General features: G+C 47.6%; 1 protein-coding gene across 1 annotated transcript in view; it reads right to left on the minus strand.

Annotated features, from left to right (window-relative positions):
* Positions 1 to 26,694, minus strand: part of SPTBN4 (spectrin beta, non-erythrocytic 4) — a 68,557-nt gene that overhangs the window by 40,476 nt on the left and 1,387 nt on the right. The window contains exons 2-14 of the mRNA XM_074369638.1: positions 25,477 to 25,662; positions 15,445 to 15,596; positions 14,176 to 14,349; positions 12,876 to 12,967; positions 11,768 to 11,848; positions 10,570 to 10,685; positions 8,024 to 8,136; positions 7,740 to 7,927; positions 7,548 to 7,665; positions 7,127 to 7,285; positions 6,132 to 6,434; positions 5,154 to 5,304; positions 1,287 to 2,226 (exon numbers count right to left, since the gene is read on the minus strand). Of these exons, the coding sequence (XP_074225739.1) occupies positions 1,287 to 2,226; positions 5,154 to 5,304; positions 6,132 to 6,434; positions 7,127 to 7,285; positions 7,548 to 7,665; positions 7,740 to 7,927; positions 8,024 to 8,136; positions 10,570 to 10,685; positions 11,768 to 11,848; positions 12,876 to 12,967; positions 14,176 to 14,349; positions 15,445 to 15,596; positions 25,477 to 25,648 (2,759 nt within the window). The 5' untranslated portion in view covers positions 25,649 to 25,662. The remainder of the gene's footprint in view (positions 1 to 1,286; positions 2,227 to 5,153; positions 5,305 to 6,131; positions 6,435 to 7,126; positions 7,286 to 7,547; positions 7,666 to 7,739; positions 7,928 to 8,023; positions 8,137 to 10,569; positions 10,686 to 11,767; positions 11,849 to 12,875; positions 12,968 to 14,175; positions 14,350 to 15,444; positions 15,597 to 25,476; positions 25,663 to 26,694) is intronic.

The raw sequence follows: 26,694 nt of genomic DNA on the forward strand, positions 1-26,694 counted from the left end.
GCCTGGACCCTGGGGACCTGCCCACTGGTTCTTGCAAAGCTGCCTCTTCCTGGTTCTCCTCCTAATTCTCCAACCTTACCTCCTCAGGCTCCTTTGTCAGTTCCTCTTCTTCTACCTGTCACTTAAATGTTACATTTCTCAGGGCTCTGTCCTGGGCCCACTGAGCTCTCCCCCACATCCTGCCTGGACCATCTCACCCATCCCCACAGCTTCAGTCCTCACCCCTGAACTCATCACTCCCACATCTGACTCTAGCTTCAACCTTGTTCCTTCTGAATCTGTCTCCAGCCTTAAACCCTGCTATGTACCTCCTCAGGGCTCCCTACTGTGACTCAAACTGGCTTCAGTATCTCCCCTGATTTGTTCTTCCTCTGGGTCCCCATCTCAGGAACCACCCTACTATATCCTAGGCCAGAGCCCTGGGCTCTGTTTTGGACATCACTCCCCTCAAGCCTGTCTTTCTCATGGCCTGTCCACTTGGACTCCTGCCTTGGTCCAGTCTTGTCCCCTCCTACCTAGGTCCCCACCCCAGTTCCCTCTCTGGGCTGCCAGCCACCGTTCTTACCCACTCCAACCCACCCTCCACCTGGCAGCCAAGGAGATCTGTTTTAAGCTGGCCATGGCCCTCCCTTATTTAAAACAATGCCCAAGGCTGTGGCTTGGGTAACCGTGGACAGTCACAGCAGGGACCAGGCCTGTGTTTCCAGCAAGGCCTGGAACAGAGTAGGAACTCAGTAAGTACCCACTGAAATAAGTGGATGGATGCACATGCTCAGAGAGAAAGGCACAGAGCGTTCATCCACTAATTTAAAAACTCATCACTTAACCTGCCAACAGACAAACCAGTATCTACTGTGTCACAGGGTGGTAAGTGCTATGAAGAAACATAAAGTGGGTGAGGGAATAGAAAGTGACAAAGGTCAGAGCAATTTTGTTAGCTAGGGAGGTGACATCTATGCAAGGGCAATGAGAGTCCCAGGGGAGGGATCAGGCTGGGGCAACCCTGGAGAAGCTTAGGTTAATTTCATGCCAGGTGACTATAAGCCTCATAGTAATAATAGCAAACGCTCCTGGGGTGCTCCCTGAACCCAGACATTTGGTAAGTATTTTGCACGTATTAACTCACTTACGGTTCTCCAGGAGTTTGTGAGGTTGGGACTAATATCGTTCCCATTTTACTAGAACCCCTGGTTCCAGGTGAGTGAACACGGAAACTGTTTAACCAAGGAAGGTGAGACTGTGTGCATGAGGAAGGGGGCCGAGGAGTCCCACAAGCGGGCGCTCACCGGTGCTGCACCACCTCGACGTCGTCGAGTGAATCAGGCACACGCATGGCGAGCAGCCATTTCTCCTTCTCACCGATCCACAGCTCGCAAGCGTGCACCTCCCCGAACATGCGGTAGACGGCGAGGGCATCCCGCAGCCACTGGCGCCGCAGCGCAGCCACCTCGGTCACCTCGGCGAACAGCTGCTCGGCCTCCACAACGCGCACCTGCAATGCTACCACCAATGGCCCGGCGCCACTAGCGCCCCCAAGTGTGGCCAGCTGACGCCGCAGGCCGCCCACTGGCCCGCGATGCGCCTCCACCTCCCCAGTGAGCGCGCGGTGCTGGCGGGCCAGGCGGCGGCTGGATGCTTCGTCGTGGCCGAAGTCGCCCGCGGCTGCTAGGCGGTAGGCGTCGCGGAGCCAGTCCAGGAGCCCGTCGAGGTCAGCGCCGAACTGATGCAACGCTCGCGCCTCCTGCAGCCGCCGCTCGCGCCGCGCCGCCGCCTCTTCCAGCCGCTGCCAGCGTCGCCGTGCGCTCGCCGCGCGCTCCGCCAGGCCCGCCAGGTGCACTGTCTCGGCTCCCGGGCCCACGGAGCCACCGGCGGCGGCCAGCTCCTCGCCGAGCCGCAGCGCCTGCTGTAGCAGTGCCCGCCGCCCGCCTAGCTCGCCCTGCAGGATCTTGTGTTGCGCCAAGAGGCGCGCGGTGCTGGACAGGTCATGTGCGCCGCCCGCGGAACTCGCCGCGCCCGCCGCGCCGCCGCCGCCCGCCGCCTCTAGGAGGCGCTCCTTGTCGCGGGCCCAGCTCTCGGCCTCTTCCAGCTCCTGCAGCAGCGCCCACAGGCTCCGTGAGGCCTCCAGATCGGCTCGCCGCCTTGCCGCCTGCTCCTGCAGCTCCGCCAGACAGCCGTGCACGTGGTTTACGCGGTTGCAGATGACCTGCGGATCGCAGGGCTGGTAACCTGGGCCAGGAGAAAGGGAGGATCCCTGGTTGGGCACAGGCCAGGGGGGCGCCCAAGAGAGGGTGGCGCAGGCTACCTGCCTAGACCTTGGCCTGACTTCATCAAATGGCAGGTTACACGTCGCCTTCTCCAGGCAGCCGCCTCCTCCAGGCAGCCACCTCCTCCAGGCAGCTTTCCCTGACATCCCAATCTGGAGCAGGCGCCTTCTCTGGTTCTTCCAGGCTTCTCTGCTTTCCCCATCGCAGCCGGGACTACTCTGCCTGTAACTTTGTCATTCCAGCTCTGACCCCTCTGGGTTGTCACTGCCAGTCTGTCTCCCCCACTGGACTGGGAGCCCCGTAAGGACAGGGCCTGGGACAGTCTCCATCACACAGTGTTCTCGCCACTGCCCAGCATAGGGTGGAGCCCAGAGCAGAAGCCTAGTGAAAATGGTGACTTATTGATTGAATGATGGATGGAAACTGAGATTCAGCAATTCCTAGAATCTGTATTATTTTAGTGTAAACATACAGTGTGTTTCCTTTAGAACTGGACCGAGTGAAACAACTCTTAAGCAATGCTTCTGGGTTCCCTCCCTCATCCTCGGTTGCCTTATCTATTAACTCAGTGATGATCTAAACTCCTTTTTGTGTTAAAATATTTCACCTTCCTCCTAGACCTTTAGTTTGTGGGATTAATTTTACTAGGTGGCAGCCAACATTTCTTTAATGAAATAGAATCGAATGAATAGAAAATATCAGAATGTAACACTCGAGGTAAGAGGAAGCATTGTTTTATAAAGCCTTCATGTCTGTGCATATCTCTCTGTGTGTGTGTACACGTGTGCCTGTGAACTCTGGGTCATGAGGTAAATGTACTTCTTACTGGGTTAAAACAGTGTGAAAGACACTGCCCTATATGGCATGCAGGATTTCTGTATTTTTGGACATTCACTGAAATTGACCCAAATACCAATGCATAATAAACATCAATGGCGTCCATGTATCCAGCCCTTACTCTGACACAACGTCACTGAATTCTTACAACCATCCTACAAGGCCAGTATCCTTACTAACCCCAACTTACAGATGAAGAAACACACGCTCAGGAAGGGAAGCTGCTTGCCCAGAATCAGTAGCAGATCAGGTCACACTCTGGACCATTCATCGGGTAGCACTGCCTCCCATCACCATGACAACACACAACCCACATTAGCCTCTTTGCTGTTTCCACGGTGCTGCTGGCACGTTGTCATCAGGCACCGAGATCTCACAAGGAAAAGATAGAGAGAAGCTCCCGGATGAACATCCATAAGAATGAAGGATGAAGGAGAGGGTTCCAACAATGTCTTGAGGGCTGAGCTAGGATGGGGATGTCTGCACCCAGGCGTGGAAGGAGACCTCAGCGTTTGCTCTTAGGACATGATCCAGCCCATGAAGGTGAGAAACTTCCCGACCATCCTGCAAGCCAGACAGCCTCTTCCTTTTCTAACAATGCTCCAGGATTCCCAAGGGCCGTGGCTCCAGGTAAAGGAGTGAGATAGAATAGCCTCAAAACCCTCTTATCAGCTCTGCAGCTCTGGGCCTCAGTCTCCTCATCAGGGAGAAAGAAAAAAGCCACCCTGATGCTGTCAGCGCTCATACACAGCTGCACAGGACACAACATCAGACAAGATGACTCTGTGATCATGATGGCGTGAGACAGAGACAAAACCGCTCCGCAGTCACGTCTGAGCGCACACAAAACAAGGTCACTGCGCAAACCGCAAAAACAGCCACTGACTCCCCCTTGCCTGGCCAAGGTGAACCACTTCTGCCAATCCTGTCCCTCCCACCACCTGGATAAAAATGATTAAGATGTGCAATCGTCTAATTACCTCCACTTCCTGATGGCATTCAAGCTGCAGCAAAACACACTACATTAAATCAAACCAAATCACTTAACACAGCCCACATCCTATAATAAGCCCCTCTTAACATCCTCTTACTGATGGGGAACCCCTTACTGGGTTCCCCGTGGTGTGCGCAAAGGGCCAACAAACTCAGCTTGGTTTGACTCCAGCGGGGCTCCTGGTGGTCTTTGGTTGGAAGGTATTGACCTCAGTGAAATGAGAACCTCATTAGAGCCAGACTGGGTTTTGTCTATCAGCATCCAAGCCCCTGTTTCTGCTAATGGTGCCCCACCCTTCTCCTTTTCTGTTCATGCCTTTGGAGGGAGCTGACCCTACTCTTGGCCCTGGGTGGATATGTTACATAGATATGGCCAATGATGCTTGGCTGAGCAATGGAGATGGAAGCCACAGTGGGCTAATGAAAGCTTTCCTTGAACCTTTTGCCAGAATACTGAGAAAGGGGCCTATCTCTTACTGACTGTTGGGATGTAAACATGGGGCTGAGTGATCCAGTGATCTAGATTTATACCACAAGGGGAGGGACTGCCCAACAGTGACACAAGCATAAAGACTAGAGTTGGAGAGAGATGGAATCTTAAAAGTATCATTGAACTATCCTTGGATCCAGCCATACCTAAAGCGAAAATCATCCTTTCCTGCACATTTAGTTACATCAGCCAATACATTCCCCCTACCTCCGTAAGTTAATTGAATTGAGTTTCTATCACTTGAAGCTGAACAAGCCTTGACAATAATTACCTTATTCAGTCTTTTTATGGTATTCACTGAGATCTGACTGTGAAAGGCTTAGCACATGACAAGTGCTCAACAGACGTGAACTATTACTGCAGAATCTGAAAGCAGGAAGAATCATGTGGCCCAACCTCCCACTCAAGGCACTAATTCCCCCCATGGTATCCCTGATGGAGTGTGATCCTAGTCCATGATTGGATACCTCTAGAGATGGGGAGCTCACTCCTTCACTCTCTCAGGAGACATTTGCTTCTATTAGTGGCAGCCCTGAAAGTCTCCACCCCAACCCCAACCCCAGACTCACCCTGCAACTGGGAGAAACGCAGGGCAGCAGCATTGAGTGCCTCCACCCGCTCACTCTGGGCAGCGATGTCCCCCTCCAGCAGCCCATGCTTCTGCAACAGGTCCTCTGCCTCCACCAGGTGCTGCCCACACTCCCGGGACAGCAGCTGAGCCTACAAGAAGGGGCAGCCCCGAGCATACTTTGAGCATCAGCCTTCAGGCCACTCCTCCCTCCCACTGCCCGTACCAGCCTCTGCTCCTCTACACGATCAGACTCTTCTGTCTCAGTCTCTGTGTCTCTGTCATCATTTCTCTCCATCTCTGTCTCTCTGAATGTTTCATCTCTCATTGTCTCTGCAGTTCTGGGCTCTGGCTTTATCACTCTTTCTCCCTCTCTATGCCTCCATCTGTATCTTCTTCCATCTCTCTGCCTTCACCTCTGCCTCATTTACACTTCTCTGTCTCCATCTCTAACCCTCTTTCTCTCCAGTCTCTCTTTGTGTCTGTCTCTCTCTCTCCGCTTCCATCCTTCTCATCTCCATCTCGCTCTGTATCTGTCTGTCTATCTCCGGTAGGTCTCTCACTTTCTCAGATGGATTCCACCTCTGGATGTGTTTTTCTCTGTAGCCATTTAGATTTCTGTTCCTACCTTTGTGTCTGCTTCTCCAGCTCTCTTTCTCTGATATCTCTTTCAAATTGTCACGATCTTCCTCTGACTTAATCTTTCTGTCTCTGTCCCTACTCTCTCTGTCTCCATTTACTGTGTCTTTTTATCTATTTCTCTAGATATTTCTCTGTCTCTTTCTCACACTTTCTTTTTCTGCATCTCTGTCTCTCTCCCTGTATCTTTCACTCTTTCTTTTTGTCTCCCTTTCTCTTTATCTCTTTCTGTCTCGCTCTCCTTCCCTCTCCATCTTTGACAACTCCTACATTGTAGATCCCTCCCTCCCTCCCCTCCCAGCAGGCCATCTCCATCCTTGGTCCCCGGTCTGGCTCCCACCTGCATCTCCTCCATCCAGTCCACCATGTACACCATCTCCTGGAAGACTTTCTGCAGGGCCAGGTTCTGCTCGAGCCGTGTCCGCCGGGCACCTACCAGCCCAGTCAGCAGGGCCCACTGGCGCAGGACACTGTCACGCTGGGCTGCCACTCGGCGGGCATCATAGTAGCCTTCAGTCGCCAATGCCTGGGCCAGCTCTGCCACGCCCTGCACCCGCTCCTCATAGGCTGCAATGTCCGCCTCAATCGCTTCATGCTTCTTCATGGCTGCCTCCACTGCTGGCAGTTCATACCCAAAGTTGTCCTGGGGCAGGGCAGGCCACAGACACTCACCCATGTTGCCTCAGCAGTCAACCTGTTACCTTGACTCTGTGTGACCTTTGAAACTCCCCCACCTGCTCCTGTTTCCCTGGAGACCAGTCCCATCCTTCCCTGTTACCCTGGAGATCAGCCTCCCCATCCCCAGTTACCCTGGAGACCAGCTCCTCTCTTCCCTGTTACCCTGGAGACCAGCCCCACCTTTCCCAGTTACTCTGGAGACCAGCTCCACCCTTCCCTATTATATCTCTAACCCTAAACTTGTTACCCAGGAAATAGTCCCCATCCTTCCATTTCCTTAGAGACTGGGGACCAGGCCTACCCTATCCTGTTACTTAGGAGACCAATCCTGAGTTACCCTGGACACCAGATAACAACCTCCTTTGTCACTTAAGAGATAATTAAATACTCTCCCGATTTCTGAAGAGACTGATTTTGGGCTCTCTAGTTACCTTGGAGACCAGCCTCACTCTCTTATTACCCTAGAGAGCAGGCCTACCCCCCTCCCCTACCAATCACTTGGGAGACCGCTTCTCCCTTCCCACCCTCGTTTGTCACCTAGGAGACTAATCCAACACTTCTCTGTTGCTTAGGAGATCAAGTCTCCCTCTCTGGTCCTTGGGCCATCAGCCCCACCCCCCCTCCCATTCCCCCGGAGCCAAGCCCTACACCCTGTACCTGGGAGACCAGGCGCTGGTTCTCATTCAGCCAGCTCTCGCGCATAGCCACCTTGTGGTCAAACCTCTGGGCCAACAGTTCCAGCTTCTCCTGCCGGATCAGTTCAGCCCGTAGGGCAGCCTCTCGCTCGTGTTCTGCCTTCTCCAGTTGGCCCCATGCCTAGGGAGGCAGGAGATTCCAACAACTCCCCACAGTTAAGTGGCCCTGGCTTCTCTGTCTGAGGTCACTCCCAGCACTTATGACACCTTCTGCACAAACTGGGGAAAAAATGTTGCTTCCTCATGACCCTTTACTGCTAGGGAACCATCAGAATAAATATGCAGGCCGTGATGTCTGCAATGTAAATGGCTCCCTTGAGCAGTGCACAACCTACACAACTTTACAGAGCAACCCTTCCTCTCTCCTACATCCTCAGCCTCACCTTATCGATATCCCAGATGCCACAGCCCTCCCGGGGCACGAAGAGGCGACGGTTGCAGGCACGCAGTTTGCTCTGGATGCTGAAGAGCAGCACCTCCAGGTTCCCCTTCTCCTGAAACCTGAAGGGGCCTGAGCTCAGGGACCCCTCCTCCACGCCTCCACCTGCTCCCCTCCCTCCTGCGCTGGGCCTCACTTGACTGGCTTCTCCAGTGTGCAATAGGCCGTGAAAGCCTGAAGCTGCTGCTGCACCCCACTCAGTGAGTTGGCGAACTTCTGGTTGCTGATAAGCCCCACGGTGCGGTGGATCCAGGCTAGCAGCTCGGCCGCCAGCTCCTCATAGCGCTCAATGATCTTCCCTACCTCCAACACCTGGTCCAGGACCTGACCAGGCAAAGGGAGGTGGGATCAGCCTCATCCCAGATATGCCCCCACACAGTTCCCAGGCTCCCACCCGCCCCATTCCTTGGCTCCTCATACCTTCCCGATCCGCTTCCCCTCCACAGCCAGAGCCTTCATCTTAGAGAAGTAATGGTAGAAAGAGACCACATAGGTAATGATGGACTTCTCATCTGGAGCCTCCATGTTCACATCTAGAGGGTAAAGGAGAGTGAGGAAGCATGATGGTAAGCACTCTGACAGACAGACTGAAGGTATTACAGGGAGCTGGGAGAACTCACTCTTAATAGCTGTGTGAACTTGGGCCAGGTAACTAACCTCTCTGTTCCTCAGTTTTTGTATCTTCCCAATGGGGCTCCACCTCATGGGATTAAACAGTGCCTGACACACATAAACCACAACAGAGAAATTTATTTATAATTATTTCTTGAACCATCATTCTACCTTCCACCTCAGGGCCTTTGCACATGCTGTTCTGTCTGGAACACTGTTCTCTTTTCTGTGTGCCAAACTCCCACTCATCCTTCAGGGCTCCACTAAACTTAAGTTTCCTCAAACAAGCCTTCCTGTTCATCCTGTCTAGAGTTGACCTCCTCTTGTTATTCTTCCTTATAGCAGTTTATCATTTCCTCCTAGAACATATCACAATTTATAATTAACTATTCATGTATGTGATTATGTTCTTACCTCGAGTTTCAGCTACATGAGGATAAGGGTTATGCCTATCTTTTACCACTGTTCCTGCCATGCCCTGCACACAGTAGGGGCTCAATAAATATTTACGAAATGTATGAATGGTGTCTGAGGTCAAGGACACAGGCTTCGGAGGCAGCCTGAGCTTGAATCCCACCTCAGCCACTTACTCACTGCATGTCCTTAGAAAACAGACCCAACTTCTATCAGCCTTAGTTCCCCGTTGTTACAGTAAGGATAATCACAGTGTCTGCTACCTAGGAACACCATAAGCAGTAGAAAGAATAGCCTGGCACAGAGGAGTAACTCAGTAAATCCTGTTATCATTTTAATTTACCCATTGAATGCACAACAACCATCCTCTTCCCCGCCTCATGAAACTGACATCCAGTAAACACCGACCACATGCCAGGCATTGAGCACAGAATACAGCTATAAGAGGCAGGGTAGAGGAATGATTAAGACCATGATTTCTGGGATCAGATAGTCCTGTTTACTAGTGTTCTTTCCTTTTTTTAAAACTATTTACTTACTTACTTATTTATTTTACAGTATCATTTTTTAAATTGAAGTATAGTTGATTTACAATATTATATGTTATAGGTATACAATATAGTAATTCACAAATTTTTAAAGGTTATACTCCATTTACAGTTGTTATAAAATATTGGCTCTATTCCCCATGTTGTTCAGTACATCTCTGAAGCTTATTTTATACCTGATAGTTTGTACCTCTTAATCTTCCACCTCCATCTTGCCCCTCCCCCTTCCCTTCCCCACCGGTAACCACTAGTTCCTTCTCTACATCTGTGAGTCTGTTTCTTTTCTGTTATATTCACTAGTTTGTTGTATTTTTTTAGACTCCACATGTAAGTGATATCTTACAGTATTTGTCTTTCTTTGTCTGACTTATTTCACTAAGCATAATGCCCTGCAAGTCCACCCATGCTGTACACCAGAAACTAATACAACATTTTAAATCAATAGTACTTCAATTAAAAAGCAAACAAACAATCAGCCAGCCAACCCATTTAAATAAGGGCAGAAGAACTGAACAGACATTTTTTCCAAAAGAGGAAACGCAGATGGCCAACAGGAACATGAAAAGTTGCTCAACATCACTAATATCAGGGATGTTTACTGGTTTTCAGTGTGATGCTGAGCAAGTAATTTTACATCTTTGAGCCTTTGTTTCCATCACTTTAAAGCAGAATTGATGACTTATATCCAACCAGATCGGTGTGAGGATGAAAGGCAACAACATTCATATAATTCCCAGCCGTGTGCTTGGCACACAGTAGATGCTCAGAAAAAAGGGAACAACCATTATTCCAGATATGGGGGAGTGGTGAGGCAAGATCATGGCCATTATTCCAGAAAGAGGGGGTTGGTATTCCGTGTGATCATGGATTGGGAATGAGGCTGAAGTCAGGAGTGGGAGTGGGGATAGACTGAAAATGGGGAAGGGGCTGGGATGGGGACAGAGTTGTGGATGGGGACAGGCATAGGGATGGGCTGGGGATGGGAATGGGGTTAGAAACAGGATTGGTGTGGGGATGGGGCTAATGTTGGGGATTGGACAGCATTGGAGATCAGGTTGGGGATAGTGTTGGCTTTAGAGATGGGGCTGGGGTTAGGGAGAGAGAAGGGGTTGGGTGTGGAGGGAGATGACTAAGGATGGGGTTGGGGAGAGGAGGTTAAGATGAACATAGGAATAGAGATGGGGTCCAGTTTGAGATAGAAATGGAGAAACTAAGGGACATGGGGATGGGAAGGGAGTGGGATTGGTGATGAGGAAGGAGAGGGGAGGGAGTTGGGATTTGAAACCTTGGGATTCGGGAAGGTGTTGCAGGAGGATGGGTCGAGTCTGGGATGGCGCTGGGAGTGCGAGCCCCTCCAAGAGGAAATCTGGGCTGGGGCCAGGCAGGGCTCACCCTCAGGGTCCAGCAGACGTGCCAGCCCCAGGTGCTGCTCAGCCGTGCGGAAGGCTCTCTGCAGGTTGTAGTTGGCGTTGGACTTGGTGAGTTTGTTGAAGTCCACGAGGTCGGGCCTGGGCAGGGGCACAGAGTGGGCAGGCAGCAGGCAGGCTCCAAAGCCGGTGAGCAAACAGGTGAAAAGACATCCTTGTCTGAGTCCCACCCAGGGTGAGGGAGGGAGGAGCACAACCCAGCCAAGGGAAAAGCTGTGTGTGCTGGTGTGTGTCTGTGCAGCATTTCACTGCGTGAGGGCACACGTACGTGTGACTTCACGACACACACACATCTACTCAGGTGTGTTTCTCTACAGTTATTATGTAGTGCTTAGAAGTATGAGGTCTGGAGCCAGCTTTCCTGGCTCAAACCCCAGCTCAGCCACTTCCTGGCAGTCTGGGTGAGCTCTCTGTGCCTCAGTTTCCTCATCTGTAAAATGGGGGATAATAATAGCCTCTGCCTCATAGGGGCACTGAGTATGAAAAGACTTACAGGAAAGCACTTAGAACAATGCTGGTACACTTAGCAAATGTTCCCATTGTTAGCACAACCCGGGTTACAGCTTATGTGTTTGTGGGTGTGTAGATGGTGCTGGGTCTCCCTGTACATGTATGAGTGTGTATGTGTGGGTTCTGGCTTCTGTCACAGCAGAACAAGTCCCTCCCAGTCTCTGGGCCTCAGTTTCCCCAATCTGTCACATGGACGAGGGTGATGTGGGGATAATTTGCCTGGATGCCCACCCCTCAGCCAGCTCAGTCCCAGGCCCTGAAGTATGAGCATCTGGGTGTGCAGGGAGCCAGGAGAGGATCTGGGGGTGCACAGTGAGGAAGGAGTTTCTGGTGCACACACAGGAGCGGATCCAAGCGGAGTGAGCTGCCCACCGTGGGGGCGTCTAAGCATCAGGACCAGGTACAAGCTGTATATGTGCATGAGTATATGGATGTTTCCATGTGTGCACACAGTATGCAGCCTGGACAGGGGTCTGTGTGTGTGTGCCTGTGTGTAAGAGCATGAGTGTGAACGGAAACATGTATGTGTGCAGAGAGGTGAAGTGGGGGTCCTGTGTCTACACGTGTTTATATACATCCCTGTACAAGTGTGTGCCCAAGGGATGTGGGGTTGGGGGTAGGGCCAGGCTGGGCTGCCCCAGGCCAGGTGGTACCTGTGCCGGTGAATGAGGGCATTGAAGGCCAAACCATCCCGCCAGCTGGTGGTAAAATTCTGGATGTTTACCTCAGGGTACCTGGCAGTGTGGAAGGGAGAGACAGAGGCAGAGATGGAGAGTCAGGAGGAAAGAGGGAGGGAGGGAGAGACAGACAGACAGGCAGAGATGGATCAGTGGATGGATGGATATACATGATATATAGATGGATGATGAGAGAGAGAGAGGGAGAAAGAGAGAAAGATAGATAGGTAGATAGATTGAGTGGACCAGGGAAACGAACAGAGAGAGAGATCGAGAGAGAGAGAGACAGGAGAGGAGCAAACAAGAGAGAGAAACAGAGGGAAGACAAAAAGAAGAAGGAAGGAAAGGACAGAGAGAGAGCAAGATGCAGATAGAGATGGGGAAAGAAAGGAGTGGGGAGAGAGAGATAGGAGGGAAAGAGAAGGGAGGAGGGAGAGAGAGGAACAAGGAAGAGCAGACACAGAGGTAAAGACAGACACATGAAAGAACTAAGAGCATCTCAAGACAGCCCCAGGAGGACGAGAGTCAGCGGAAGCCCAGTCTCCATCCACACTTGCCCCTCCCTCCTTCTTCCAAGGGCTTTGAGTCTCCAGAGGGCACTTGTGTCTCATGCCAGGCCCCTCCCCTCAGGGCAGAGAGTTGCAGGACGAGGGGACATACCTAGTGGGGTCTGTGCACCCCATTTCTCGACTCCACTGAAGGTACCAAGACCTGAACTTCCCACCCGAGCTACCAGAGCCCTGGTGTGTGTTCCCCTAGGCTGAGGGGTCGGGAAAGAGCTCAGGATAGGGCTGGGGGGTTCCACACAGGTGCACATGAGGCCTCTGTGGTGCAGAATGAGATGGGGGAGGGAAGGGAGCTCACCACCTTAGGCATTGCTCTCTGAGAAGTCCAAGTTCTAAATTTGAACCTGACCTTCTAGAGGTTTAGTCATTAAGTTTGGAGGAGTTTGTTACCAGTTTGTTAACTTCAGATGTAATTTTGACACTGAGGACTTGGGCTGCCCCTTGTACTCCTGTCCCAGAAGGAAGCCCAGAGGTCAGGGCCTGGCCTTCCTAGGGACTAGGGGGTTTGGGGGGCTCACCCAGCTGTCTTCATCTGACACCACAAGAGCAGTGCGTCCTTGGCTGAGCGAGTCTCTCTGTTGTCCTCAGTCTCAATTTTGATGACTTGAATCTGTGAGGATACAAAACATGGCTACTGGGACCTGGAGGGCTTGAGGCTGGGCAACAGCCCACCCCAACCGAGGGACGGCAGAGATGAGAGATGCAGCTTTAGGCCTGGGGGGTGGAGGCACCACCTTGTCCCCCTCCCCTTCCCCTACAGCATGTCCTTTCCCACTCCTGAGAGTCTTCCCTACCCAGCTCCCTCTTCACCTCCCTATGGCCCTACCCTGGTCCAGCTCCAGTCTCTTCCTCAAGCTCCTGGCCCCTAATTTTGGTGACCACCTCAAATCCAGAAGGATCTTTCTATGTCTGATTATGCCCTTCCTCTTGATAAAACTCTCTAAATTCTCCCTATCTCAGACAGAATAAAATCCAACTGCTAATCACAGATCACCTCAGCCCTGCCAACCATTCTGACCTCATCTCCTCTCTGTCTCCCCTTTGCCTCCTGTTCTCTAGCCTTACTGGTCTTTCTGTACCTGTAACATGCCAAGCTCACTCCTACCTCAGGGCCTTTGCATTTGCTGTGCCCCCTGCCTGGAATGCTTTCTCCTTTCATCTTCATGTCATTCAGCCATCAGCTTCTCTGGTCACTAAGGCTAAAATCTCAACACCATCAATGGGATATTTTATATCCCTTTTACTGCTTTATCATAATCTATTCTGTTTTGTAAAGTTATTTCCACTTCTCTGCCTAGAATTGTCCTTTTCCCATACCTTTCCTGTTTGCACACTGATGTGTTTATTATCTGTCTACCCTCTCCACCACGTCTTGTTCCAAAAACACAGAAAATGTGTCTATTTTGTTTCTGAAGTGAAGCAAGATTGCCTGCATTTGAATTCCAGCCCCAGTACGCAGCTGTGTGACCTTAAGCATATTACTTCACCTCTCTGGGCTTCAGTTTTCTCATTGGTAAAGTGGGATAATAAATAGTACCTAATTATTGAGGGGTTTGTGCATATTAAATACCAAGTGCTTAGAACAGATGAAAAAATAAATGATCATATATTATCACCACCATCACTATGATGAGTTAGAGTTTTATCAAGAGGAGGGGCATTACACTTTTTAAAAATCATTTTCACCCCCACCACCTGGAACAGGGTTCCCAGAGCATATTAGGAATATTTTTGGAGTGAATGAATGAATGGCTGAGGAACACCTTCCTATGGCTCCATTGTGGGAGCGGGGCTGGGCTGGGGTCACTTGAGGATCACCTGGAAGCGCAGGATGATGGTCCAGACCAGCCCCAGGGTCAGTCGGTGGTTTCCGTCCACAATGTCATGCGAGCCCACATTCTCCAAGTGCACGCGCTGCTCCTTCAGGAACTGCAGTGCCTTGTCCACATTTTCCAGGGAGTGGATCCTCATGCGACCACGCGTGGGCCTTGGCTAGGGCGGCAGGGGCATTAGGAGATCCAGAACCTGGCCAAGAGCACCGTGCCCTCTACCCTATCTCTTCCAAAGAAGGCCGCCCACAAAACTACGCACCCCCAAATTCCAAGTCCAAGCCCAGGCAATGCCCTTCAGTCGCCTCATCAAATACCCAGGACTCAATCCTTCTAAAGAAGCCCTACCCCATTCGTAGCCAGACCCTTTCAGGGCGTATTCAAGTTCCTGGACCCGCCCTTTCAATTTAAGCCCCACCTCCAACCTGATAACCACGCCTTTTACCATGCAGCTCCGCCCCCTGTCTGTAGCCATACTCTCGCCTCTTCCATTGGATCTCTGCTCCAGGCGACTAATGTTTTGCCACTAGTTCCATGGCCATATCCCTCACTTCCTCTTTTTCAGGTCCCAGCCAAGGACCACGCCCATTTCTATCAAGCCCCGCCCCACTCCAGGGCTCTCCCCTTGTTTATAGCTCTATTCCTTTCAACGGCGTTTGTTTCTATTCTATAGCCATGCCCCTCACGATTTCCTGAGCTCCAGACTCTGCTTCTTTAATCGATATCTAGCTCCAACAGAAAGCAACCCTTTGCGATGAAGCCCCATCCAAGCTCAGAAATACAACTGCAACCCATACAAGAAGCCACACCCATACAAGAGTTCCGTCTGGTCCCCCAGCCTCATCCTTCTGATGACAACCGTACTCTCATCCTTCATAGACCCACTGCAACTGAGTTCTGCCCCTGTTTTATAGCCATGCCTCTTGCTACCGCACTACCCAGGGCAGTTCCTTCTAATAAAGCTCCTCCCTTCTCCAATAAGCCCATCCCTTCCAACGGAGCCCCACTCAAGCCCGGAGTCCCGCACTGAATGACAATCCTCTCCTTTGACGGAATCTCGCCTCTGTTCCAAGCCACAACCCGCGGCTCCTCACAACCAAGCCCTGCCCCTGTGCCATAGCCCCGCCCACCCTAATAAGGGGCTTTTACCCACCTAGCCTTTCTAGGACGTTCCACCCAACCTTTAGCCAGGCCCTGTAGTAGCCCCGCCCGGGACTCCAGGGCCGCCCTCTTCCCCCAGCCCTCCTGGCCCTCTCACCAGCTGCTCCCCCGACAGCACTTCCAAGAGCCGCGTGAGCACGAAGCCATCCCTAAGGTCGGCATAGAGGTCCCCGATGTGGCAGCCAACGCGGGCGAGGTGCGAGTTCACCCACTTGGTGAAGGTTTTCTTCTGCACAGCCTCCCGCTCATCTGAAGGACAGACCCTAATGAGGCCCAGTCTCCTCCAGGACCTCTCCCTTCCAGCTTCACTCCAGCCCTCCCCTGCCAACCCCCAGCCAAATCCTGCTCAGGCCCAGCTCTCTGCAACTATCCGGTCTTTGTTCAGGCGGCTCTTCCTACCTGGGACAACCTCTCCGCCCCTCCTACCCCGCCTTCTGCCCTCCCCTCCACTGCCCACCTGGAGATGGCCTCCTTGTCCTTTAAAGTTTTCCTGGGATATTACTTCCCCAGGAAGGCTTATCTGTTTCTTACCCAAATCGGCTCTGTTCATTCCTTCAATATTTGAGCACCCGCTATGTGCCCCATGCTGTTCTAGGCTCTGAATACAGACAAAGCCCTTCTGTGGCAGAGCTCAGTTTAGTGGGGACATACATTAGGGAGCCATAGAGGGTTAGGAGGAAGAAGGACAGGATAAGAGTTGGGTTTCAGGGACATCTCTGGCTGCTGTGGGAAGGGTACCTCACAGAGGGCAAGAATGGCAGCCCGGAGCCCAGGGAGGAGATGAGGGAAAGGACCCCAGAGAGACAGAGAATGAAGTTGGACGAGGGCAGAAGCCGAGGGAATGGAAGAAGGGGGCATACTGTAGAGTTATTAAGAGTTGGCCACTGAATGTCTGTGGGGAATGAAAAGGAAGGAATATGCCAGAATGAACATTCCCTGAGGGCAGGAACCATGTCTCCCCTCTCTAGTAGCCAGACAGCCAGGTTTCCAACATCCCTGGGGCAAGGAGTAAGCTTGGGACTACCAACAGGAGGGTAGTGGGAGGATGTGCGAGACTTCTGCCTCACTTGCTTACAAAGAAATTGTTTGGGATCTATCTTACTGTCTTTTTTTTTAATATATAAGTTTTACTATAAGCAGTAATTCACACACTATAAAATTCAGCCTTCTAAAGTGTAAATTCAGTGGTTTTTAGCATAGTCACAGAGTTGTGCAACCATCACCACTATCGAATACCAGAAGATTTTTACCACCCCAAGAAGAAACCCTGTACCCACTTAACAGTCACTCCCCACTCCCCCTTCTCTTAACCCTCAGCAATCATTCATCTATTTTCTGTCTCTACGGATTCACCTATTCTGGACACTTTACATAAGTGAAATCATGCAGTATACGGCCTTTTATGTCTTGACTTCCTTCTCTCAGCATATTTTCAAGGTTCATTCATGTTGTGGCATGTATCAGTATTTTATTCCTTTTTACAGCCAAATAGCATCTCATTGGGTAGATATACTACATTTTACTTATCTAAATGTCCATCAGCTGATGGACATTTGGGTTATTTCTACTTTCTGGTGATTATGAGCAATGCTGCTATGAACAATCAGGTATAAGTTTTTGTCCGGACACATGTTTTCAGTTATCTTGAGTATAAACCTGGGAGTAAAATGGCTGGGTCAACTGGTAACTCTATGTTTAATCTTTTGAGGAACTTCCAGACTGTTTTCCAAAGTGGCTGAACCATTTTACATTCCCACCAGCAATGTACAAGGGTTCCAATTTCCCCATATCCTCACCACCACTTGTCATTTTCCTTTCTTTTCTTTTTTTTTTTAATTTTATTATGGTCATCCCAGCGGGTATGAAGTGGCATCTCAATGTTGTTTTGATTTGTATTTCCCTGATGATTAACAATTTATAACTAAATATTTAGCAGTCATACTTTTAAGTTCCCTATGAGTGCAGAAATTATGATTTGTATTACCAGTTTATTCCCAATTTTAACCATCTGAAACCTCACAATAACTTTTCTTCCTAAAATTCACTTTTTATAACATTTCCAAATATTACATTTGATTCTGGCAGTAGAGAATACACGTAACTAGAAAACTTGCAGTAAATTGACCTGTATTTCTTTTTGGGTGTGTGTGTGTGTTTGTTTGTTTGTTTTGGTGGGGGAAGGTAATTAGGTTTACTTATTTATTTATTTTTGGAGGAAGTACTGGGGAATGAACCCAGGACCTGGACCTCCTGTATGCTAAACATGAACTCCACTTGAGCTATACCCTCCCCCCAACTTTTTTTATCTTTTGTATTTCTTTGTGCTTCAAGTTGGATCTTTTTTTTTTTTTTTTGGAAGAGTGACATTTATTTGTTTAGGTTTTTTTTCAAGGGGGGAGGTAATTAGGCTTATTTATTTCTTTATTTTGAGAGGAGGTACCAGGGATTGAACCCAGGACCTTGTTCATACTAAGCATGTGCTCTACTACTTGAGTTATACCCGTCCCCGCAAAGTTGGATCTTGAATGTTTGCCTTTAGTTTGAAAATGAATATACAGAAACAAGCAGTAAATCCAAATGGCCTATCTCGTTTGTTTAAATGTGGGGTTTGTGCTGTTTGGATAGGATGATCATTGATCACACATGAGGAATCGATGACAGAAAAGACGCTGAATTGGGTATTTGGTGATTCTGCCTTCCCACAACCGATGCCCATAGCAGATTGTGGCCACTGCGGAGGCCCGACTGGAACTTTGGCACATCCCCAGTGTGGTGCAGAATGAGGACAACTGGATTCAGTCCTGTCTCTACTGATGGCCACTGTGTGACTTTGAGAGGCCATCCCTCCTCTTTGGGCCTCTATTTTCCCATTTCCAAAATGAGAGGTTTGGGGGAAGGGTATAGCTCAGTAGTAGAGCACATGCTTAGCATGGACAAGGTCCTTGGTTCAATTCCCAGTACTTGCATTAAAAATAAAGAAATAAATAAACCTAATTGGCCACTCCTCCCCCCCAAAAAAGAAAAAAAATCAATAAGAGGTTTGTCAGTGGGTTCTGGGGGACCCTGGACGTTTGGCAATTCATACTTGGAAGACAAGGATCCATGAGAATATTTTTAATTTTTAGTTTCATTTCAATGGTACCCAAGGAAAATTAATAGAAACAAATCCTGGACCATCTGGATGGTGACTTCATAGAGGGGACTATGCTGTGAGCGTTCAGGTTTTGTGATTCATTAACACAGAGCTGGGGTCCAGAGCTGAAATGCCCACAGGGGCCAGGCAACCAGGCCTTCCTGAAGTGGGGCAGTGGCCACACGGCCCCGGAGAACAGAGCCTCCCAGGAACAAAGGCTCAGTGTTGCCATAATATATTATAGTCCACGAGGAGCCAAAAATCTGGAGACAAAATCTCCCTATTTTTAAACGTTGGCAACTGATTTATGTTTTTATAAAACACAGTGGGGCTGAAACCAAATATGTCCCAGAGTGCCACTTCTGATATAAGATGACACTGAATGTTTACTGCGTTGGTGAGAGTGTTTGGCTGCCTTGCTGGGTATCTTTCGTCTGCCCCTCCGGTGCCGCCTCCACTCTTCTGCACCTGCTCTGGGCCCAGGGGAGTTGTCTGGTGTAGACCATGTGAATGGGCTCCCTGGCCCATACAGGCCTTAGACTGTCGGTTGGGTTTGGCTAGCCAGAGATGAGAGGAGAAAGAAGTGGCTGAGCAACTTATTCCCTCCCTGCTTGACCATCTTCTGCCAGGGCCTGGTGTCTCTCTCTACTCCGTGCTCCTCCCTCTCACTCCCTTCCCTGCCCGAGGCCCTAGAGGTCTCCATCACCCTTGTAAGCTCTCACAACCCTGCCTACACCTCTGTAAATCATCCTTTCATTAAACTCACCTTAATTTTACCCCTTTGAGGGAGCTATCCACTTCTTCCTGGCACTCAAGTTGGTACACAAACCTTTAAGCTGTCAAGACTCCAAGCCAAAAGATCATGGTCCTACCTCTGCCACTGTGCTCATATTGAGTTATTTTAGCATTTATATTTTCTTTTCCACTATGGTAGTCACCAGTCAGAAGTGAAATGCTTTTCCTTAGAATAAAGTTTTAATTTTTTATATCTTGAGATTTTTTTCATATCTAATACATTGAGATTTTCATGGAGCAGGGAATAGCTACTCCCTTCTCTACTACTGGTTAAGAAGGAAGCATAGAGTGAGACTTCATATGTAAATGATATGTTTGGCTATTAGTCTGGGAAAAGTTAGGAAGCCAGAGATACCAAGTATTATTAGAAATGTGGGGCCATCATAACCCTCATGTCTGCCAGTGGGAGTTCTGGACTAGGGCAGCCATTCAGAAGGTGATCTGAGTCAAATTAAATCAACATATACCCACCATGACCCAGCAATTCTTTCCCTATGTATCTGTCCCGTAAACTTTTCCAAACTGGTTTACAAGGAGCATGTATGATGTTGTTCAATACAGTGCTATTTGCGGGGAGGGAGCAGGGCAGGCTGGGGGTTGGAGACAGCCTGGTCTCCATCACTGGGAAAGTGGAACATGGTGAATGCACACCACAGACTCCATGCAGCAGTTAGCAGCAACAGAGTAGAGGCACACAGAGCCCCAGGGGTGAGTCTTGAGGCTAGAAGGCATAACGCTGAATGAGAAAATAATGCAAAAAATGCAATAAAGATATAGTAAAATACGCATCAATTAGCAATGCCTGCATTCACAAACCCACACATAGGGGGCTCCCAGATTCGTGACAGAGTGAACCTGAAGTTCAGTTGGGAAAGGGAAGTCTTCAATAAATGGAGCTGAGTCAGCTGGATGTCCACATGGGGGGAAAAAGAACCTTGACCCATGCTGTACACAGTAATAAATATAGTAAATACCATTTGGCTTATAAAGTACAAAAGGGATACAATAGGCTTTTAGAAGAAAACATCAAAGAATATCTCCAGGATCTTGGAGTAGTCAACGATTTCTTACACAAAACACAAAATCTTAGCCAAATAGGAAATAATTATTAAATAATTATTAAATTAGACTACTTGTAAATGAAGAAATACTGTTCATCAAAAGGCAACATTAAAAGAATGAAAAGGTAAGCCACATCGTAGGAGAAAATATTCATAACAAGTGTATCTGACAAAGGACTTGTACCCAGAATATATAAGAACTCCTGCAAAACAAAACAAAACAAAACAAAACAAAACAAAACAAAACAAAACAAAAAGTAAGAATAGTAATAGGAAAACAAGCACAAGACTTCACAGGAGAATATCCAAATACTAAATATATGAAGAGGTGCTCCACCTCATTAAATGTTATTAGCTATCAGGAAAATGCAAATTAAAACCACAATAGAATCCACACCTGTCAGAATGGCTAAAATTTAAAAGACTGACCCCATCAAGGGTCAGATATACAGCAACTGAATTGCTCATACACTGTTGGAGGAAAGTAAAATTATACAAACTGGAAGTTTCTTCTATAGTTAGATTTACACCTACCCTGTGACCCAATAATTTCACTCCCAGGTGGGTCTAAGCATCAGAAATGAGTGCTTATATCCACCAAAAACACGTACTAGAAAGTTTAGAGCGGCAACAATTTGTCAGGCGAATGTGATAACCACTGCACTATGGAAACAACGCAACAATTTGTAATACTACTAATTACCAGTTTGTAGTAATCTAGTTTGTGATATCCCCAACTCGAAGCCACCTCAAATGCTCACCAACAGGTGAACAGATAAGTTAGGGCACATTCGCATTGTGGAATACTATACAGCAATGAAAAGGGATGATATACAAGTAGAGGTAGACATGGATGAATTGAATCTCATAAGAGGAAGTGTAGAGTGAACGAAGCCAGTTGTCAGAAGGGTACCCACTGCTTGATTCTGTTTATATAAAGTTCAGTTGCTAGCAAATTCAATGTACACTCTTAGAAGTTAGGACAGTGTTTACTCTGGGGTGTAGTGATACAGAGGCAGCCTGAGTGGGGCTTCTCTGGGGCTGTCAAATTCTGTTTCCTGATCTGGGTGCTAGTTACAAAGGGGCACTAATTGTGGAAATCCTGGACACTCACACTATATCTGCCCTTCTATATGCATGTAATACTTTTAATAAAGAGTTAAAATATATGGATACATGCACACTAATTAGCAATGCACATTTCACAGTCATCCACATGCAAAGGAAAAGATCCGCATTAAAACAATTGGAAATGTGTCCATAGACAGATGACTGGCTAAAGAAGTTATGGGATATTTACACAACGGAATACTACTCAGCCATAAAACAGAATAAAATAATGCCATTTGTAGCAACATGGATGGATTTGGAGACTGTCATTCTAAATGAAGTAAGCCAGAAAGAGAAAGAAAAATGCCATATGATATCACTCATATATGGAATCTAAAAAAAGAAAAAAAGAGGACACTAGTGGACTCATCTACAAAACAGAAACAGACTCGCAGACATAGTAAACAATCTTACAGTTACCGGGGGAAAGTGGGTATAGCAAGGTATAAATTTGGGAGTTTGAGATTTGCAAATGTTAGCCACTATATATAAAAATAGATTTTAAAAAATTTCTTCTGTATAGCACAGGGAACTGTATTCAATATCCTGCAATAACCTTTAATGAAAAAGAACATGAAAACAAATACACAGGGGAGAAAAAGGAAAAAAACAGTTGTTGCATATAGGAGAGAGGGCACTGATGTGACATATGGGAATAAAACAGAATAAATGAGTAGGTTAAGAGGCAAGAGGACTCACACAGACGCCAGACAACAGCAAGCCACACACTGTGGAGCATGATTACAGGAACTCTTTGAGCATGGGATCCAGACAAATTTTTTAATTGTCTTCATGCAAAAACATGTTACTGAGAACTCTGCTTAGAGGTTTGGCCTTAGTTTGAATAGACAAAAACCATGAGAGAAGCGGGCAAAGGGACCCAAAAGAAAATGCGCCCTAGTTGTCTACATCCTATTAGCATTTTGAACAACAGGATAGCAGCATCACAAAGTTACTGTTATGTTGAAGTCAATTGGTTTTGTGGTTTGGGTCTAGAATCCAAATGATGTGTTTTAGTTGTAGAGAATTTAGGCAATAACAGATATAAACAGAGTTGTGTGGTTTTGTGCATTTAAGAAAACCATAGTTCTAACAGTTTAAGAAATTTTTTTTCCTTAAAGGAGGTTCCTACATTTCTCTGGACCAGATGCTGTCTGAGGTGTCATCCAGGGCTGGTGTTCTCTGAATCAGTGGTTCTAAGAGTTGAATAGTCCTTGATCCTCATGTTACTACATCCCACCTCTGCATTCAAATCGTACTGTAGCTCCCTGGGAGCCTCACACTCTCCAGAATGTACAAGGCCCTTCCAGATCTGGAATCCACTGGCTCCTCTCTCATCATTATTTACTCACCACCTCACTCCAGCCACTCCCAACTTCTGGAAATCTTACCTCTGCTGTTCCCTCTCTCTAGAATATTCTTCCACTCTCGACTCTAAGGTTCACCACTTTTTTTTGGAGACGGGGGTGAAGTAATTAGGTTTATTTATTTATTTACTTATTATTTTTTAATGGAGGTACTGGGGATTGAACCCAGGACCACTTGCATGTTAAGCATGCACTCTACTGCTGAGCTATTTCCACCCCCCTGCCAAGGTTCACTCCTGTTAATCCTTTAGAGCTCAGCTTAGCCATCTCCACCTCCAGAAAGCGTTCTGATTCCCTAGACTGGATCCGGCCCCTCACTTGGGCTCCTACAGTCCCCAGGCTTCCACATTACAGTCCTCCACCTTTGCCTCCCACATCTCAGCCCTGATACCTCTGTAGCATCACGATCTGGCTGGATCTAACTTTCGCGCTGGACTGGGCGCCCTGCAGGGGCAGGACCAGAGCTGCCTTATTCACCAGTATGTCCCTTATATTGTCCAGTACAGGCCAAACACAGAGCAGGCACTGAATATTTTGTAGATGAAATAAGAAATTCTAGGAATTCTAAGGTTGATATGTTCCCAAGTTTTCAAATCCAAGACTAGAAATTCAATTTTCAGTTTCCATGAGTATATGTTTATATCATTTGAGGTGTCTCAACCACAGGAAGATAGCCAACCATGAGTTGAATCTGGTTAAGATTTTGTGTCATATTCCAGTTTTTTTTTTTTTTTAATTATCTTGGTTTTTGAATTCTTTTTGTAGGGAGAGGGAAGTAATTAGGCTTTTTTTTTTTAAGAGGAGGTAGTGGGGATTGAGCCCAGGACCTGGTGCATGCTAGTCACACACTCTACCACTTGAGTTATACCCTCCCTGCTACATTCAGTTTTTTTGTTTTTGTTTTTTTAATTGGGAAACTGCATATAAACATCAGAGCCAGCAGCTCTGGGCCTGTATTTCCCCATGGCTAGAGCCAGCGACCAGGGTGCTGTTCTCCAGTTGACCATGGTCCCCAGTCCACTCACTTGTGTATGTCCCTTGCTTCCCAGAGACCCTTGACATCTTATAAAACAACCTGCTTGACATCTTATAAAATTCTAAGGATCTTAGTATTGTAGAGCCAATGACTGTCAGATGTTGAGTTACTAAAACTCTGAGATGCTGAGGGAATTGATTCTGACTTTTGGATTTTAAGATTTCATGACTATGACAATATATATTTTATGTGTATAACACTCCATGATTTTGAGATAGTAACATTCCCAAGGGTCAATGTGCTAAGGGTCTAATGTTTTAAAGGCTTATGACTATGGAGTTACATGTCTCTGAAGGGCCTTTGCTCATAAAGCTTTTTTTTCATTTTTTAAGTGGAATTATAGTCATTTTACAATGTTGTCTTAATTTCTGGTTTAAAGCATAGTGATTCATTTATACATATATGTACATTTTCATATTGGTTTTCATTATAGGCCATTACAAGGTATTAAATATAGTTCCTTGTGCCATAGAGTAGGACCTTGTTGTTTATCTATTTTATATATTGTAGTTAGTATCTGCAAATCCTGAACTCCCAGTTTATTCCTCCCCACCCCCTTCCCTGCCTGGTAACCGTAAGTTTGTTTTCTATGTCTGTGAGTCTGTCTCTGTTTTGCAAATAAGTTCATTTGAGTCCTTTTTTCCTCTCTCTTTTTGTTTTTTTAGATTCCACATATAAGTGATATTATATGGCATTTTTCTTTCTCTTTCTGGCCTATTTCACATAGTATGACCATCTCCAGCTACATCATAAAGCTTTAATGCTGATGATTAAACACCTCTGAGGTTCTAAAGCCCCAGGAATACAAAGTCCTAAGGATCAACGGCCTACAATTTCAAAGGTCTAAGGTCTGAAGATTCTGTAAGTATACAGTGCTCTGGTCTTCGCTTATATTGTTTTAAAACATCAAAGCAGGGTGACCAACCATCCCAGTTGTCCCAAGACTAAGGGTTTCAGTGCAAAAAGCATGAAGGTGTGGTCATTTTATCTCAAAGTTCTCAGGATCCACGCTTCTAATCTGAAATTCTAAAGGTTTAGAATTATAAAGCCCTAAGGATCTATCTGTATAAGAGTTTCGGTTTCTAAGGTTCTAAGATCCTAGGAGCCAATGATTAAAATTTCTAAGGTCTGTGATTACGAAAGTCTTTTTCCATGAGTCTCCATTCTCAAAGCCCTCAGGTTCAAAGAATTTCTGAGTGTGACGTTCCAAGGTCCTAAGATCCGAGGATTCTAAGGAAGTATGCTTACAAAGTCCCACATTTCTGGGGTTGTACATTTCTAAGGTTCTCTGGCTCCATACAGCAGCCACAAGCCACATGTGGCTATTTAAATTTAAATTAATTAAAAAGAAATTAAATTAAAAATTCAGTCCCTCAAGTAGCACATTTCCACTGCTCACAGCCACAAGTACTAGTGGTTAGTATATTGGACTTCACAGATAGAGAACATGTTTCCATCAGTGTGGAAAGTTCTATTGGCTGGTCTAAAGATTCAAGTTCTAAATGTCTGTAACTTTCTTCCCATCTTGCAGGCCATCAAGGTTCTCAGGCACTGAGGTACAGAGTCACCACCACAGCAGCATCCTCCCTCCCTAACCGCCCTCCCACCCCAGCTCTCCTCCAGGTACCTGCCAAGGCCTTGATCCGGGAGCACTCGAAGAGTGAGGCGCCCGCGGTGGAAGCAGCTGGTTGCTCCCGCTCCCAGCCCCGATCCGGACTCTCCCAGCGGGATGCAGGGTTGTTATTGTTAGGGGCTGGGGGCCCCTCCATGTTGTCCACTTCCCCTGGTACCTGCGCCATCAGGGAAGGTGAGCCTGGGGATGGGGAGAGGCAATGTTAGGGCTAGAAACAGGGCCTGAGTTCAGAGGTCCCACTTCTAACAGTGATTGGCTGTGAGTCCTGTCCCCTCTCTCATCGTTGGTTTCTCTGTGTTTAGAAGGGACATAATAATAATGACAGTAATGTTTACCCTGACCACATTGTAGGGCTGTGGTCAAGCACCCAGCTTAGCACCTAGCACAGGGTAGAGGCTGGGCAAATTGTCACTGTTATTTTTGTTAGAATGATAACATTGTTATCAATAGAAATCTAAAATACAATAATAACAATTATTAACTTTTATTGAGCACTTGGACTATGCTCAGAACTTTATATGCATTATCTTGTTTAATTCCTACAAATTTAATTCCCTAAAGAAAGGTATTATTAAGCCTATTTTACTGAGGAAGAAACTGAGGCACAGAGGGGTTAATTCACTTGCCTAAGGTCACACAGCTAGTAACTAGCCAGGGTTCAAACTTGGCACTGTGATCGAATTGCACTGATGCCCTCAATTCTTCATCCTTATAGCCACACCCTTTCCCACTTAAATCAGTGTTCTACTCTGGGGATGGGAGGAGTGGGAGAGTGAGGTGGGGAGATATGCCCCACCCCTTGACTCTGGGTTTGGTCACATGACTTGCTTTGACCAACAGAATTAGATGGAAGTGCTGGTGAGTTCTGAGCCCAGGACTCAGGAGATCTTGCATGCTTTTTCTAGTGCTTGAAAGTGGCCATGAGAAAAACACTGCTAGGCTAGTCCAGGTCCAAGGCCCTTATCACAGCCAAGGTCAGCTAGAGCAATCAACAGTCAGGATCCCCCTAGCCATTGCAACTTGTGAATAATCTCAGATGAGCCCAGCCTAAATCACTGACCTCAGACTTGAAACTAAATAAATGCTTAGTGTTTTAAGACACTGAGTTTGGGGGTGGTTTCTTGTGTTTTTTTTAAGTTTATTTTTTGGGGGGGGTGGTTATTGTGGCAATAACCAGCATTATTGTGGCAATAGCTAACTGACATTTTGTCT

The sequence above is a fragment of the Camelus bactrianus genome, chromosome 9 (assembly GCF_048773025.1).
Source record: "Camelus bactrianus isolate YW-2024 breed Bactrian camel chromosome 9, ASM4877302v1, whole genome shotgun sequence".
Classification (NCBI taxonomy): Eukaryota; Metazoa; Chordata; class Mammalia; order Artiodactyla; family Camelidae; genus Camelus; species Camelus bactrianus.